Source organism: Myotis myotis, unplaced genomic scaffold, assembly GCF_014108235.1.
Source record: "Myotis myotis isolate mMyoMyo1 unplaced genomic scaffold, mMyoMyo1.p scaffold_m19_p_8, whole genome shotgun sequence".
Lineage (NCBI taxonomy): Eukaryota > Metazoa > Chordata > Mammalia > Chiroptera > Vespertilionidae > Myotis > Myotis myotis.
The window spans coordinates 86,446,853-86,462,283 of NW_023416390.1; the positions used below are offsets into that span (position 1 = coordinate 86,446,853).

General features: G+C 60.4%; 1 protein-coding gene across 1 annotated transcript in view; it reads left to right on the top strand.

The window, feature by feature from the left end:
* GLI2 (GLI family zinc finger 2) overlaps nucleotides 1-11,901 on the top strand; it is a 231,884-nt gene extending 219,983 nt beyond the window's left edge. Inside the window, exons 11-14 of the mRNA XM_036320640.1 lie at nucleotides 2,753-2,917; nucleotides 4,355-4,636; nucleotides 6,089-6,425; nucleotides 7,861-11,901. Of these exons, the coding sequence (XP_036176533.1) occupies nucleotides 2,753-2,917; nucleotides 4,355-4,636; nucleotides 6,089-6,425; nucleotides 7,861-10,286 (3,210 nt within the window). The 3' untranslated portion in view covers nucleotides 10,287-11,901. The remainder of the gene's footprint in view (nucleotides 1-2,752; nucleotides 2,918-4,354; nucleotides 4,637-6,088; nucleotides 6,426-7,860) is intronic.
* Nucleotides 11,902-15,431: the final 3,530 nt, after the last annotated feature.

Below are 15,431 nucleotides of genomic sequence, written 5' to 3' on the forward strand. Positions count from 1 at the left end.
CACAGAAATCGGTCCCTCGTGAAAGGGGAGTAGGCCCAGTGAGGCGCTGATGGCTGCAGCTGAAACCTCTGGGAGCGCCTCTTCGTGACTTGCCCTGTTTCATGGATTCCAAGATGTACATTTTATTCTCATTTTACTACCTCGAGATCGGACTGTCTTAATATTGGTGCTGTTCAGGATTCAATGAACTATGTTAGCTCTGTTAGCAAGTTTTTCACTGAAATAAGATTCACATACTAAAGTGTATCATCGTTTAACAAGGTGCAATTTCTGTGATGTTTAGCATATTCACAAGTTGTGAATTACTAGCTAATTCCAGAACATTTTCATCACCCCAATCAGAGCCACATACCTGTGAGCAGTCACTTCCTGCTCTCTCTTCCCCTGACTCCCTGAGAGCCACTGATCGCTTCCTCCGCCTGAGCTTGCCTGCTGCAGACAGTCAGTAGAAATGAGACCGCGCAGTGTGAGCCCTCGGCCTGGCCTTTTCGCTTAGCCTGTTCTTAAGGCTCACCCATGGTGCAGCGTGTATCAGCACTTCGTTCCTTCACATCGTGGCTAAATGGTATTCCATTGTATGGATAGGTGCTAGTTTTCTACCCCATTCATCGGTTGACGGATATGTTCACTGCTTTTACTCTTTGGCTATCATGAATATGCTGCCGTGAGCACTTGTGCACAAGTTTCTGTGTGGACCTACTTTCAGTTCTCTGGTGTACATGCTAGAGCAGAATTGCTGGGTCATATGGGAGCTCTTATTTTAACTTTTTGAGGACCAGCCGGACTGATTTCCAGAGAGGCTGCTGCACTGCTTACCTTCCCGCCAGCCGTGCGCGGGGTTGGTTTCTCCGCGTCCTTGCCAGCGTGAGTTGCCCGTCTTCTGGTTCCCGCCATCACGGCGGACTGCGGGGCAGGCCGCTGTGGTTTTGACTCGTGTTTGCCTGAGGACTGATGAAGTTGAGTGTCTGCCCATGTGCTTACTGGCCTCTTTATATATCTTTTTTGGAGAAATGTCTACTCAAATATTTTGCCCACTTTTAAATTATTTGTCTTTTTATTGCTGAATGGTAGTACTTCTCCTAGACCTTATGATGAGCAAATATTTTCTCCCATCCTGTGGGTTTTCTTTTCATTTTCTTGATAGTGTCCTTTGAAGCACAAGGTTCTGAGTTTTGACAACCTGCTTTGCCCCACCCTGTGTCTAGCTTTATAGGGCAGCACCTCCTTGTAGGTCTTTAGTCCATTTTGAGTTCACTTTTGTATTCAGCGTGAGGGACGGTCCAACTCCCTTCTTTCGCACGTGGCTCAGCCGTTGTCCCCGTCCTGTTTGTCGGGAGGCTGTTCTTCCCCTCGGCCGGCTTTGGCGCCCTTGCTCACAATCAGATGGCCCTGAGCACAGGAGCTTGTTTCTGAGCTCTCACTGCCCCTGCGTGGATCTCTGTGTGCTGCCCCAGGACCACCGTCAGGTTATCGTAGTTTTACAGTAAGTTTTGAGATTGGGAAGTGTCAGTCCTCAAATTAGCCCTCCTTTTGTAAGACTGTTGGCTCTTCTGGGTCCTTTGCAGGAAGTTATTTTCTGAGCCTTAGTCCTCCGCCTTGAGCCCTGAGCGGCAGAAACAGATCAAAGGCCCTTGGGCTGCGTGTGCTCAGATAGTCAGAAATGGGGGGGGGGGGGGGGGGTGAGAATGAGACAGTGCCTGCTGGTTTCCCTGTCATTCTGAGGTCAGTTCTCACAGGTACATTGGATGCTGCTGCAGGATCCTAAGTATACACTCCTGGTCTCCCCAACCCCACCCTCCCTGCCCTCCCTGCCCCCTCACTCGCTCCTTCCCTCCGTCCTACCTTCCGTCCCTCCCTCCCTCCCTCCTTCCTTCCCTCCTTCCCTTCCTCCTTCCTCCCTTCCTTCCCAAGGTGTTCCTTTCATCTGGCACGAAGTACTAGGGACGCAGAAATGAACAAGACCTAGAAGGAAACTGCGGTCGTGGAGCATGTACCCTAGTGGGGAGCCAGGTCTCAGGGCGATTAAGATCGTTCTAAATTGTGTGAGGGAGCTTAAAGGGGGAGGGTGGTTAGCATGATTAAGAATGTCAGAGAAGTGCTCGCGGGGATGACCTACAAGGTGGAGAGGCAGTGAGCCAGGCCAGGGCCGGGGGGCGGGGGCGGGGGCGGGGGAAAGGGTCTGGCCAAAGGGGACTGTGTGCCAGGGCCCAGCCCGGAAGAAGCCAGTGGGCTCAAGGACCTGAGGAGATCGAGGTGGCCAGAGCGAGGGCGAGGCCACGAGGACTCTGGAGTTTATTCTCAGCACATTCAATGCACAGAACAGTTCCAATCAGGGAGGGGCATTGGGAAATAGTTAAAAATAACATTTGAAAGAGTTTTTGCTGATGGTCTCACAATGTGCTGCTGTTGGTTTTAACAAGCAGAAAACATAACTAAGTAATGCCACATTCCCAATTTTGGTGTAAAAAAGAATGTCTGCAGTGCCAGCAGAATGAGACGTAGCTGGGGTCAGCGGGCTGTCCCTGGCGGGCAGCGCTGTCATCCCTCTGCACTTTTCAGTCCCGGCCAAGTTTCCCAGAAATGCCAGGTGTCAGTTCCCTAATCAGAAGGGAGGTTGTTACTGCTGAGTTGACGCTCCTGGCTGCACTGCGGGGTGGAGCAGACAGGGCTGGGGAGGAGCGTGTCTGGCCCAAGGCCAGGCTCCCGCGTTGGGTCCGGGGCGCCCTCACTCACCAAACCCGCCTCTTCCCAGTTCGAGGGCTGCTCAAAGGCCTACTCGCGCCTGGAGAACCTGAAGACGCACCTGCGGTCCCACACCGGGGAGAAGCCGTACGTGTGCGAGCACGAGGGCTGCAACAAGGCCTTCTCCAACGCCTCGGACCGCGCCAAGCACCAGAACCGCACCCACTCCAACGAGGTACGCCAGCTGCTCCGGCCCCACGGGCACGCGTGCACACACATCGCCCCGTGTCCTCAGGACGACTGGAGGCCAGGTGCCAGGTGCCCCTCCCCACTGAGCTCTGTCAGCTCAGCACACAGGGCCTGAGCAGCTGGTGAGGCCAGGCCTGCCGCTAGTGCTGCCAGTCCCGCTTGGCCTATGAGGGACACGGGGCAGCCTTTGTCTCCCCCGGGGGCCCTGGGAGGGAAGTGGGCGGGAGCCCATGGCGTCCGCTCTGCCCACCTCCCAGGCCCTGCCCTGCTGATCAAATGCTGTCACTCAGGGCGACTCCGGAAAGAACATTTCTAAAAGCTTAGATACATTTTTTAATATATTTCTATTGATTTTTAAAAAGAAGGGAGAGGGAGAGAGAGAGACATCAGTGATGAGAGAAAATCATTGATTAGTTGCCTCCTGCATGCCCCCTACTGAGGATGGAGCCTGCAACCCAGGCATGTGCCCTGACAGGGAATCGAACACTGGATCCTTCAGTCCATGGGCCGACGCTCTATCCACTGAACCAAACCAGCTAGGGCTTAGATACATTTTGAACCCCTAAGGGACTTGCTCCAATGCTTGTAAGAAGTTAGAGGACTTCCCAGAGGTATCTGAACCCCAGTCTCTACAGATGAGCTGGCCTTGAAGAGGGGTGTGTGCCTGTGTGTATGCCTGTGTGTTAATACGGGTATGCATGTGGGTGTGGTCGTATATGTGTATGCATTATGTGTGGGGAAGGATGTGGGTGTGAATTTGTAAGTATGTACACATGTAGGTATGTGTGTGTGTGTGCTTTATATGTATATGTGCATGTAGATGTGTTTGTAAGCATATGTACTCCTGCATGTGTATATGCGTGTGCCTGTATGTATTGGGTATGTGCCTGCGTGTAGACATGTGTGTACACATATAAATGTGCATGTATGTATGTGGGTGTAGCGTGTGCATGTATGTGAGCTCAGGACTGAGGTTCAGAAACCCTGGTTTTCATCCCATTGCCGGGCAGCTTTGAGCCAGTTCCTCTGCCTCTGACCCGTCTTCTCCTCCGCAGAGAGCCTGGGCTCCAGCGCTGCCTCACGGCACAGGGAAGTGTCACCTTCACTCCTGATGTCCAAAGTCCCCGCGCCCTGGTCAGGGAGGCGGGATGGTCACACCAGGCTCTGTCCCCCCCCTCCAGCCTCTGATCTCCGTCCCCAGGTGTGGCGGGGGCTCCCTTAGCCACATGCTCACCTGCCGGAAATGTGCACACAGCTGGTAGGGCAGGCCCCTTCCATCAGATGGCATGGCTGCGAACGGGGCGCGCCTTCCAGCGGTGGCAGCCAGGCTCTGCCACGGGAGGCGGCATGGCTTCCGGAGGGGAGTGCGCCCATGCCGAGTGCCTTCGTGGCCCATCCGTCACGCCGCCTGCTTCTCTCCCAGAAACCCTACATCTGCAAGATCCCAGGCTGCACCAAGCGCTACACGGACCCCAGCTCTCTCCGGAAGCACGTGAAAACCGTGCACGGCCCAGACGCCCACGTCACCAAGAAGCAGCGCAACGACGTGCACCTCCGCGCCCTGTTGCTCAAGGAGAATGGGGACCCCGAGGCCGGCACTGAGGCCGGCGGCCAGCGCTCCGAGGAGAGCGCCGAGGCCAGCAGCACCAGCCAGTCCGCTGAGGACTGCCTGCACGTCAAAGCCATCAAGACCGAGAGCTCCGGGGTAAGCAGAGTTGGGCAGTGGAGGCCCTGTCCCCCAGGAAGCCACGCCCAGCAGGCCAGGCCCATTCCAGAGCACTGCCTGGGGTCCAGCGCCCCACCTGCAGCTGGGGGCCCTCCCAGGCCCGCTCTCTAAGCACCCCACATTGTGCCTCCTTTCTCCAGCTCAGTTGTCCTCCCTTCACCGCCGTGGGCCTCACAGAAGCTCTGTGGCAGGTCCCGTGGTGCTGGGCAGGCTGTGGGCGATGGAGTGCCTGCCCCCACGCGGCCAGTCTGCGAGGGGCGGAGTGGCTGCCGGTGTCTGCCTTCTAACCAGCACCAGAGCCGCCTCGGGCTCCCTGCCCGCTGTCCTGTCTGCATCCTCACCCCTCTGGCCTCCACTCCTTTCGTTCTAACCACCTGTTCTTTGTCTCCACCTCTTTTCCCCGACTGTACCTCCCCCAAGGATAGACGTTACTGAGGTGAGCCTGAGGGGGCGGGGCGGGCTGGCATGAGTGAGGGTGGGCTGGGGGCTTGTCCAGGGGAAGGTGGGTTTGGATAGGTAGACGGCAGGTAGGACCCTTGGAACAGGCAAGGCTGGCAGCAGGAGTCAAGCTGACAGGCCCAGGAGCAAGCATTGGCGACCTCCCCGCATGAGGGACAGGCAGAGTGGAGGTGGGTTAGGGCTGCAGAGGACAGGACTGACCTACAGAAGGTGTGGAGTGAGCTGAGGACCGTGGGTGGTGCTGGACAGGACGGAGCTTTGCCGCTTCCCAAAGAGAAGTGTGGAATTTGGGAGCAATCAGCCTAGAAACGAGCCCAGAGGTGCTCCCCCAGCGTCAGCCTCACTGGGGCTCAGGTCCGTGTTCCGTGGGTTCTGCACTGTCATGTGCCATGAGCTCCCAGCCCCTCTGCCCCGGCCCAGCGCGAGGGCTGCTGGGATGGCCCTTGGACAGGCCCCCTCCCGCCTGTCCCTTCCCTTCTGAACACGCTCCCCGCGGCCTGCCGAGAAGGCAGCCGCAGCGCTCCTTGTCCCTTCCTTCATCGTGCACATTGCGGTTGTTGGGAATGCTCAAGTGCCTTTCATGTCAACCTCACGCGGCTGCGGCTGCTTCTGTGGGCACAGCTTCAAGGTGCCCACCTGTTGACGACTCGCCAGCTCCGAGTGGGGTGGGGCGGGCTGGCATGAGTGAGGGTGGGCTGAGCAGGGACGGTGCGGGGCAAGGCGGCTGACAGTTACTGGTGTCCTCTCCACGCCAGTGAGTCCCTCCCACCCACCGACTCTGTCCTGAAGGCAGTTCAGGCCCATCTTGTAGCTGGGGAGGCCAAGGTTGAGAGAAGATATTATTTGAACGGTCCTCACAGGGCAGCTTCCTTCCCACCCCTGGGTGTGCAAGGGTGCCTTGTGGGTGCAGTCCTGGGCGCAGGCCAGGTGGGTCCTCACACCGCTGATCTGACCTCACCCCGTCCTCTACAGCTGTGCCAGGCCAGCCCTGGGGCCCAGTCATCCTGCAGCAGCGAGCCCTCTCCCTTGGGCAGTGCCCCCAACAATGACAGCGGGGTGGACATGCCGGGGACGGGGCCTGGAAGCTTGGGAGACCTGACAGCGCTGGATGACACGCCCCCGGGGGCCGACACCTCAGCCCTGGCCGCCCCTTCCGCCGGCGGCCTGCAGCTGCGCCAACACATGACCGCCATGCACCGGCTAGAGCAGCTCAAGAGGGAGAAGCTCAAGTCACTTAAAGATTCCTGCTCGTGGACCGGGCCAGCTCCACACCCCCGGAACCCCAAGTTGCCTCCCCTCCCGGGAAGCGGTGAGTGGAGGTCCTGGTGTATGGGCTGGGTCGGGGGGAGGGGGACAGAGCCTGGGGCAGCACCCACCAGGTTCATGCCCATCAAGTGCTGTGTGTCCTCTCACTGGCCACAATAGGGTGGATCTTACCAGCCCCTTGCACAGACTAGGAAACTGAGGCTCACAGAGATGAAAGGGCCTCACTTAAACCAAAGGCAGAGCTGAGACTTAGCCCAGGCTTGAGTGGCTGCAGATCCCATGCTCTTTCAACTACACCATGCTGCACCCCACAACCCCCTAAAAACAGGCACACCCTGCTCACATCATCCTCATCCTCATGATTCATTCGGCCTCTTAGGCACCTGTGTGGGCACCATGGCAAAGGCCCTGGGCAGGAGTGATAGAGTCTCACTCCTGTGGTTAGAGGGAGCATTCAGTTGAAGGCCATGCCACCAGATGCACAGTCACCCGCAGAATGAGCCAAACAGCACGGAGGTAGAGCTGTGTCGGGGAGAGAGAAAGCATGTCCACTAGGGAAGGGCAGGGAGGACTTCCTGGAGGAGGCAGCCCTGTGTTCAGCCTCAGGAGGTGTTGGCCAAGTTTTGAGATGGAAGGCTGTTTCACCAAGCACTTCTCGGGTGCTGACCCTGTGCCAGGCCGTGCACCAGCCACTGGGGCACTTACCCTCCAGGCTCCCTCGGGGACTGACGGCCAGTGTGGACCACAGTGTGGGCTAGTGGGATGTGAACACGGGGATGCACCACCAGCTCTTCCCTAAGCAAGGACTTGTTGACTCAGCTGTGAGGGAACTGCTAGCAGATGGCCTCACCTCTCCGCCTCCTGCAGAGATCGCCTGGGCCGCTGACAGCTGCCTCACCAAGGCCACCCTTCCCAGGGTGGCCTCCATCCAGGGACCGATCACTGCCAGAGTGTAAGGGCTGTTTGAGGCCCGGAGCTCCCCAGGGGTCTGCCAAGGCTGCCGTCAGGCCTGTCACTGCTCACTTCTCCCTGCCCCCCTGCTCCTTTCCTCCCTCCCGTGGGCATGGGTCTCGACCCTCCCTACAGCAGCCTGCTCAGTCAGCCCTGTCCCAGGAGCCTGGCTGGCAGCCCCCCCAGAGGGTGAGGGCCAGGCCCTCCTGGGCTCTCCTCCAGAGCTCAGTCCACGGCGAGGACACCGTCCGCAGCTGGGAATGCAGAGCGCCAGCTGGATGGGAACTCAGGGCCGGCCGGGCAGTGGGAGAGCCACGCGGCGTCCGGCCCTGACTCTGCTGCCCACGCTCTGCAAGGAGGGCCACGTTCGCCCACCTCTGCTCCTTACCGCTTCCACCAGAAACCGTGGCTGAGTGCCTGCCGGGCACCAGGCCGGGTCCCAGGGCTCCGGGCTGCAGCCTCGGCCTGGTCCCGCGGGCAGGGCACCGCTCCCACCGCCCCGTGCTGACCTCTTTCCTTCCCCACAGGCTCCATCCTGGAAAACTTCAGCTGCGGTGGGGGCGGCCGGCCGCCGGGGCTGCTGCCCAACCCGCGGCTGTCCGAGCTGTCGGCCAGCGAGGTGACGGTGCTGAGCCACCTGCAGGAGCGCCGCGACAGCTCCGCCAGCACGGTCAGCTCGGCCTACACCGTGAGCCGCCGCTCCTCCGGCATCTCTCCCTACTTCTCCAGCCGCCGCTCCAGCGAGGCCTCGCCCCTGGGCGCTGGCCGCCCTCCCCAGGCCAGCTCGGCGGACTCCTACGACCCCATCTCCACGGACGCGTCCCGGCGCTCCAGCGAGGCCAGCCAGGGCAGCGGGGTGGGCACGGGCCCGCTCAGCCTGACGCCCGCGCAGCAGTACAGCCTGCGAGCCAAGTACGCGGCGGCCACGGGCGGGCCGCCCCCCACGCCGCTGCCAGGCCTGGAGCGCGGGAGCCTGCGGGCCCGGCTGGCTCTGCTGGATGCATCAGAGCGCGTGTTGGGGCCCCGGCGAGGCAGTGGGGGGCTGGCCTATGGCCACGCAGGGCCTGCACCCGCCTTCCCCCACGAGGCATGCGGCAGCGGGGCGCGGCGGGCCAGTGACCCAGTGAGGCGGCCGGACGCCCTGGCTCCGCCGCGGGTGCAGCGCTTCCTCAGCGCCCACGATGTGAACCCCGGCCCGCTGCAGCCCTGCGCGGCCGAGAGGCGCGGCCTCCACCTGCAGGGTCCCGCCGGCGCTGAGGGCAGCCTAGCCCGCGGCACCTACTCCCCCCGGCCACCCAGCATCAGCGAGAACATGGTGATGGAAGCCATGGCGGTGGGGACAGATGGGGCAGGGCCTGAGGGCGCGCTCCTGCTGCCCGAGGACGACCTGGTGCTGCCCGACGACGTGGTGCAGTACATCAAGGCACATGCGGGCACCCTGGGCGACAGCGCCCTGCAGGCATATCCCCCCGAGAGCTCCTGCTTCCCTGAACAGCCCAAACTGCCCAGCCCGGGGCTGCAGGGCCAGCGCAGGATGGTGGCTGCGGACTCCAACATGGGCCCCTCCACCGCTGGGCTGGGAGGCTGCCAGCTGGGCTACGGCGCCCCCTCTGGCCCGAGCAAAAGCAGCATGCCTGTGCAGTGGAATGAGGTGAGCTCTGGCACCATGGACGCCCTGAGCAGCCAGGGGAAGCCTCCGCCTGTTCTGCAGGGCAACCTGGCTGTGGCGCAGCAGAAGCCGGCCTTCGGCCAGTACCTGGGCTACGGTGCACAGGGCGTGCCGCCGAGCCCTCGGGGTCTGGGCAGCACGCAGCCACACCTGCGGCCCTGCAGCGGAGCCCCCTCCGGGCCCAGGGGGAATCATATGCAGCAGCTGCGGCAGGCGGGGGGCCAGTGTCCCAGCATGACCACCACAGCGAGCCCCCATGCCAGCTATGGCCAAGGCCACCCCCAGCTGAGCTCCAGCACCATGGGCGGGGCCCTGAATCCATTCCCCGCATCCTGCAGCAACCTGGCAGCCAAGCCCGGTCACCTGGGGCTGCCCCAGCAAATGGAAGTTGTTCCCGACCCCTCCATGATGGGTAGTAGACGCAGGGAACTTGGGGCCCCCAATGCCACCCTGGCCGGGATGGCACCACTTCATGCAGCCCAGAGCTACCCACAGCAGAGCCATCACCTGGCATCCCCCATGAGCCAGGAGGGCTACCACCAGGGCCCCAGTCTTCTGCCTTCCCACCAGCCCGGCTTTCTGGAGCTGCAGCAGGCCTCAGGGGGGCTGGCTGGACCCGGCTTTGGCCTAGTGCAACCCCGGCCACCTCCTGAGCCCAGCCCTGCTGGCCGCCACCGTGGGGTACGTGCTGGGCAGCAGCTGGCCTATGCCAGGGCCGCTGGCCATGCCATGGCTGCTGTATCAGCCAACCAGGAGATGGCAGAGTCTGTGCCCAAGGGAGCGATGGGCACTATGGCATCCTTGCCTCCTCAGCTGCCCCCACAGGACACGGGTGGAGCCCAGGACCACAACATGCTTTACTATTATGGCCAAATCCACATGTATGAACAGAATGGAGGCCTGGAGAACCACGTAGGCTGCCAGGTCATGAGGCCCCAACCGCCGCAGCCACAGGCCTGCCCGGAGGACCTCCAGCCCCAGCCCTTGTCCTCACCAGGCGTCAACCAGGTGTCCAGCACTGTGGACTCCCAGCTGCTGGAGGCCTCCCAGATCGATTTCGACGCCATCATGGATGATGGTGATCATTCGAGCTTGCTCTCAGGCGCCCTGAGCCCCAGCCTCCTCCATAGCCTCTCCCAGAGCTCCTCCCGCCTCACCACCCCCCGGAGCTCCCTGACTCTGCCCTCCGTCCCCACGGGCACCAGCAACATGGCCGTCGGGGACATGAGCTCCATGCTGACCAGCCTGGCCGAGGAGAGCAAGTTCCTCAACATGATGACCTAAGGCCCCGGCCCTGGTGGAGGGGACCCCGAGGAATCCTTTCCAGAGTGGGGTGTCATCCATTTTGTCTTTTTCCAAAAAAGTATTACTAGGCCTGGGGTGGGGGGAGGGTGCTGTGGTTCAGACCACAATGCTTTAAGGCAAGTTTACGTGCACCCTGTCTGGTCTTCTTTGGGGTTACTTTTGGAACACTGACCAAACCTCAGCAGGAAGGCTCGTTTACACAGTGCTCACGCCTCCGGTGTTTAGGGGACCACTCTGCTGCGGCTCCTTCGCCCGTCACAGAGGGGTCCCACCGGCCAGGGCTTTCCAAGTACACGAGGAAAAGGGCAGAGGAACACATTTGGGTTTGAATCAAAGCCGTACTGGATGTTGTAATCCAGGAAGATGAGCTTCTATGCCGATCCTGCAAGGAGGAGGAGTTGCTGGCCCCGGAATCCTCCCGCAAGCTGGCCGTGAGGCCGCTACCGCCCTGGTCGGAGGAAAGAGTTTACCCAGGTGACTCAGGCACATCCTGATTCTAGGGGGGTGGAGCCGGCATCTCTACCCACAGAGCCAGGCGTGCACCTGGCACACGGCCCGCGTGTACAGAATGAATAAAGGACGGAAGTTGCCAGAAAAGGGAAAGAAGACACGGTGACGCTCGGGGTGCTCAGAGGCGGCGGGCCTCCAGGCGTGTTTACAGCGTCCACGCGTGTAAACGTGGCCCTCCCTGAAAGGAACACTCCCTTCTGAATGCCCCGGGGCTGCTGGAGCCGCTGCGGCCACGGATGACCGAGGGGCCCACGCGTGGACGGACCTTTAGGACGTGAGTGCACAGGGCCCAGCCTCGGGCGCCTGGCGTAGGAAGAGTCACATGTTTACCCAGCCCTGTTTCCCCAGGGCACTGCCCGCCCACTCTGCCCCAGGCCCTGATGGCCGCCTCTCCAGGTGCCTCCAGCCACGCTGCCCACTCTCCAGCAGCCCGGGGTCCCTGCCGAGTCCCGGCACCCCTGGATCCCCTCCCTCTGCCTCTGCCCTCATTCGTTCCAGAGAATGATGATGTGCATGGCGTCTTGGGGGGAGGCGGAGGGGGGCGGGAGGGGAAGGAGGTGCTTCCTCCTCCAGGTGGGATTTGGAACTGGCATCAGGAGACATTCCTGAACATAGTAGGATGAGTGGGTGCATCCTCCCCAGCACCAGCCCCACACCTTCCCCGTGTTGAATTCGTGGCATCCTTGCCAAAACCAACGGTACCACTAGGAGCTTGATACTGACTGTGACCTTACCCGGGTCCGCTGCGTCCCAGAACACCCAGGGCTTTGTTAGGCTCCAGGAAAGGCCAAGTCCAAATCACAGCCCCGGGGTCTGGGCTCTGGTGGTCATCCATTCCCTGAGCTAAGATGTCACACCATTCCACCCTGTATATAGTCTGTACAGAAGACATCGCCCTGAAAATACTGTAGGTGAGTCCTCCAGCCAAGTTTATATCTCCAAAACATTTTTAGCTTTTTCTACCTGCTATGGATTGAGATGACATGCTCAACTTGTAAATAAGTCCTTTTGTACATTAAAAAAGTAATTTTTTCATAATTTATTTTGTCTCCCTGCTTCCTCCTTGACACAGTTAATGAGGACCTGGGCAGTAAATTTGGTGCATTTGAACAGAAAGTAGGCTGTATTTTTCCTCAACAGTGTCAGAATGGACTATTTCACATTTGCCCAGAAATATTTAATGCGGATGCATTTGCTGGCTGTGTGTGTGCTGCCTCTCTGGGGTGGGGGTGGGGTTAGCATGTCACAGTCAGTATCTGGCTGCTCTTCCAGGGGCTGCTCTGAATATCTGCGCTGGACAAATGGAGAGCCATTCGTCCCAGACCCAGGGGCACCCTCACCCAGCGCCTCCTCTCTGAGGGGCAGCCCAGCACCCTCACCCACAGCCTCCCCTCTGAGGGGTAGCCCAGCACCCTCACCCACAGCCTCCTCTCTGACCAGGGGCAGCCCAGCACCCTCATCCTGAGCCTCCTCTCTGACCAGGGGCAGCCCAGCACCCTCATCCTGAGCCTTCTCTCTGAGGGGCAGCCCAGCACCCTCACCCTGAGCCTCCTCTCTGAGGGGCAGCCCAGCACCCCTCACCCACAGCCTCCTCTCTGACCAGGGGCAGCCCAGCACCCTCACCCTGAGCCTCCTCTCTGAGGGGCAGTCCGATGGTGTGGCAGTTGGGCGGGGCGGGGAGGACAGGCAGGCCGGCTGTGCTCTGGTGCAGAAGGAGTCAGGGCAGGAAGCTGGAGTCTAGGATACCGGCAGCAGCCGTGGGCGAAGGGGTCCGGGGGGAGCAGCCCTGAGCAGGACTCTGTCCTGGGAGGTGACCCTGGCAGGTACACAGGAAGGCTCAGGTCTAGTAAGAGATCAGTCAACCACGGGAAGAGACGGCCACCCAGTGGGGCCAGCGCCTAGGGTGTGAGGCCGGGGGTGAGCTCTGGACTGGGACAGGACAGCAGGGAAGAGGCTGCGGGGCTGGGTCGAGGGCGGGTGTACATCCTGCGTGCCCCCTCCTCTCCCTGAGGGAAGGCACTGGTGGCGCACTGGGAAGGAGCCGTGGGGGGTGTTTAAACTCAGGGCCATGCTGTGGGTGGGACCATGTGGCCTGAAGAAGGTTCCGGGTACAGAAGCGTAGGAAACACCAAGGAAAATGGGACCTAGCCGTTTCCTTTCTGCAGAGCGTCTCCAGTCCACCCGTGTCAGGGGAGCCCCCACTTCCCCGGCGGCAGTTTCCTGGTGGAAAGACGCAGCCAGAGTTGCCTCCTGGCCTCGCTCCTCCCGGGGGCTCGCCCCGCTGCTTGCACACTCCGGAGGGGGGCCGAGCGTGCCTGGCCCACCCTTTCCTCCACCTCCTTCAAAGCTCAGCTCCAGGCTCGGCACCTTCGCTTCATGTTAAGCTTCTGGAAGCAGCTCTGCTCTGCTTGGGGGACCGAAGTTGCTCAGTGCTGCCTGCGGCGGGATGAGCCACAGCTTTAAGAAGCCCTGGTGGCCATTCAAGTGACGCATCCTCCGTCAGTGCCTGACAATGTCCACGAAGCCTTCAACCTCTGGAGCAAGACGCATGTAGTAGCTCCTGAACCTGGGTCAGCCGCGGCGGCCGGTCCCGCTGGGCGGGGCGGGGCTGGGCTGGGCGGGCCGGCAGCTCTGCGCGCAGCCGGGGGCAGCTACTCTCGCTGGCCTGGCTGGGCAGCTTGGGCCTGTTCCCGTGGCTCTCGTCCTCCCCCAGGACCAGGACGCTGGCTTGAGCACTGCTTTCTGTGGCAACAGCAGAAGCACCAGAAGCAAGAAGAAAGTGTGGGTCCTTGAGGACCAGCGCACCATCGGTTTCACCTCATTCCTTTGGCCAAAGCAAGTCACCTGGCCAAACCATCACGGCCGATGTCAGGAAGGGCACGCGTCCACGGGAGTGGGAGGGAGAGAGCACTTCTCAGCGATAATTCGTAGGCCAGGTGACATCCTCCCCGTTGCAGTGCGTTCGTCCACGACCCCGTCTCTCCAGCCAGTCAGCAGAGTCAGGGTCTAGGTCCTGTGTGCTCTGCGTTCATTCTGGACGCGGCTCTTCTTGACCCAGAGTCTTAGGAACTAAAGAAGCTGGTCCTTGCCCCGCGCACACCCAGCACGCAGTGGGGCAGGGCTGGGATCACGGCCATCGCAGCCACTGTTCCAGCACCCGAAGTCTGCGGGGCGGAAGTGCCAGTGCCTCTACCCTGGTGAAGTGTGCCCCTGGCGATCCGCAGTCCCCTGTGCTCCCCGCTGCCCCCAGTGGGGGTCTTCCTACTCCATCATCCTTTCCACTCTGGAAGCAGCACTGGAAAGCGTGTCCCCTTAGGCGGTGGAGTAGCTCTCTACCTCTTCTTGCCTGAAGGAAGGTGGGAACCTTGAGGTCCTTTCCATTGTAAAGCCTCGGTCCCCTGTACTCCACGCTCACATGCACTTGCCCGTCAGCTCTCAGACACTGTGGCTCTTCTGCATGGATGGTTCCAGTCACTCGTGCCAGTTCCTCTCTACACTTGGCTACTGGCACCTTCGGGCTGTGTGGGGCCATGCCCTGAAGGTTCCCAGGCACCCCGTTATCACTGAGAGGATGCTCTAGAGCCACCTTTCTCCTTCCAGGGCCTCAGACAAAGGGCCTTGCCATCCAGGGGCACATCCCTGACTCTGCTCAGAGCTGCGTGCCTCTGGCACAGCCTGGATTGGGTCTGGGCACCTCAGGCCAAGCCTTAATCTGAAGATCTTTCAGCGGCTGGAGGACTGGAGATGAGAAATAACTTTATTTTCTAGATTCTACATGCGAATGGCGGGTTCCTTTCTGAACTCATCTTTTACTTGAAGCACCTTGTCCTTGATGGCTTGAAGAAGCTCAGTGTCACAAGGCCGTCCCTGGAAACGCTGCCCACGTCCATAAGTGCAGAGGTACGCTTCCTCCTCCCAGATCGCCACGCGCAGCCATGCTACCAACTGTTTCTTCACCACACAGCACGGGTCAGCACTTTTCTGCCACTTTTTAACCTTCTCTGAATCCCCTCACTGCCCAGTTCCAAACCTATGCTACACGTTTGAGGACTGTTACAGCAGCTTCCCACGCCGTTTTCTGAATAAGTTAACCAAGGCCCAGTAATGCCACTTAAAGTCCTTTATTCCGCCCAGGAATCTACGAGGCTGCCGAGGGGACCACGCCTGGGTGAGCGCTGAGGCAGCGCCTTCTTCGGTGCCGCCTCTCCGGGCCCCGAGCGGGCTGGGACCTCTAACAGCGACGGCACAAGCACAACAGGACAAGCAAAGCACAGGAGGCCCTCGAGGCCTCGGCTCGGCACAGAAAGCACGTCACATGCCTGGCCCCACGTCGGCGGAGGGAAGCACATGCTTCTAGAATTAGAGAGACGGGTATCTGACAAGAATCCCATCTAGCAGCCCACTCACCCCGCTTTCATACGACTGACCCTGTAGCCTCCATCTGCCTCCTGACTCTGTATCTTGGTTGGTTCTACACCCAAAGGGGGAAGACAGTGGGCTCATTCATTGGTGCCGTCAGCAGTGATGTGCCAAAGCCAGTTCCTGCACCTCTTCCCAAACTCTGCGTTCAGAGACTTTCATTACTTGGCATTGGCCATATTGGGAGAGTTTACA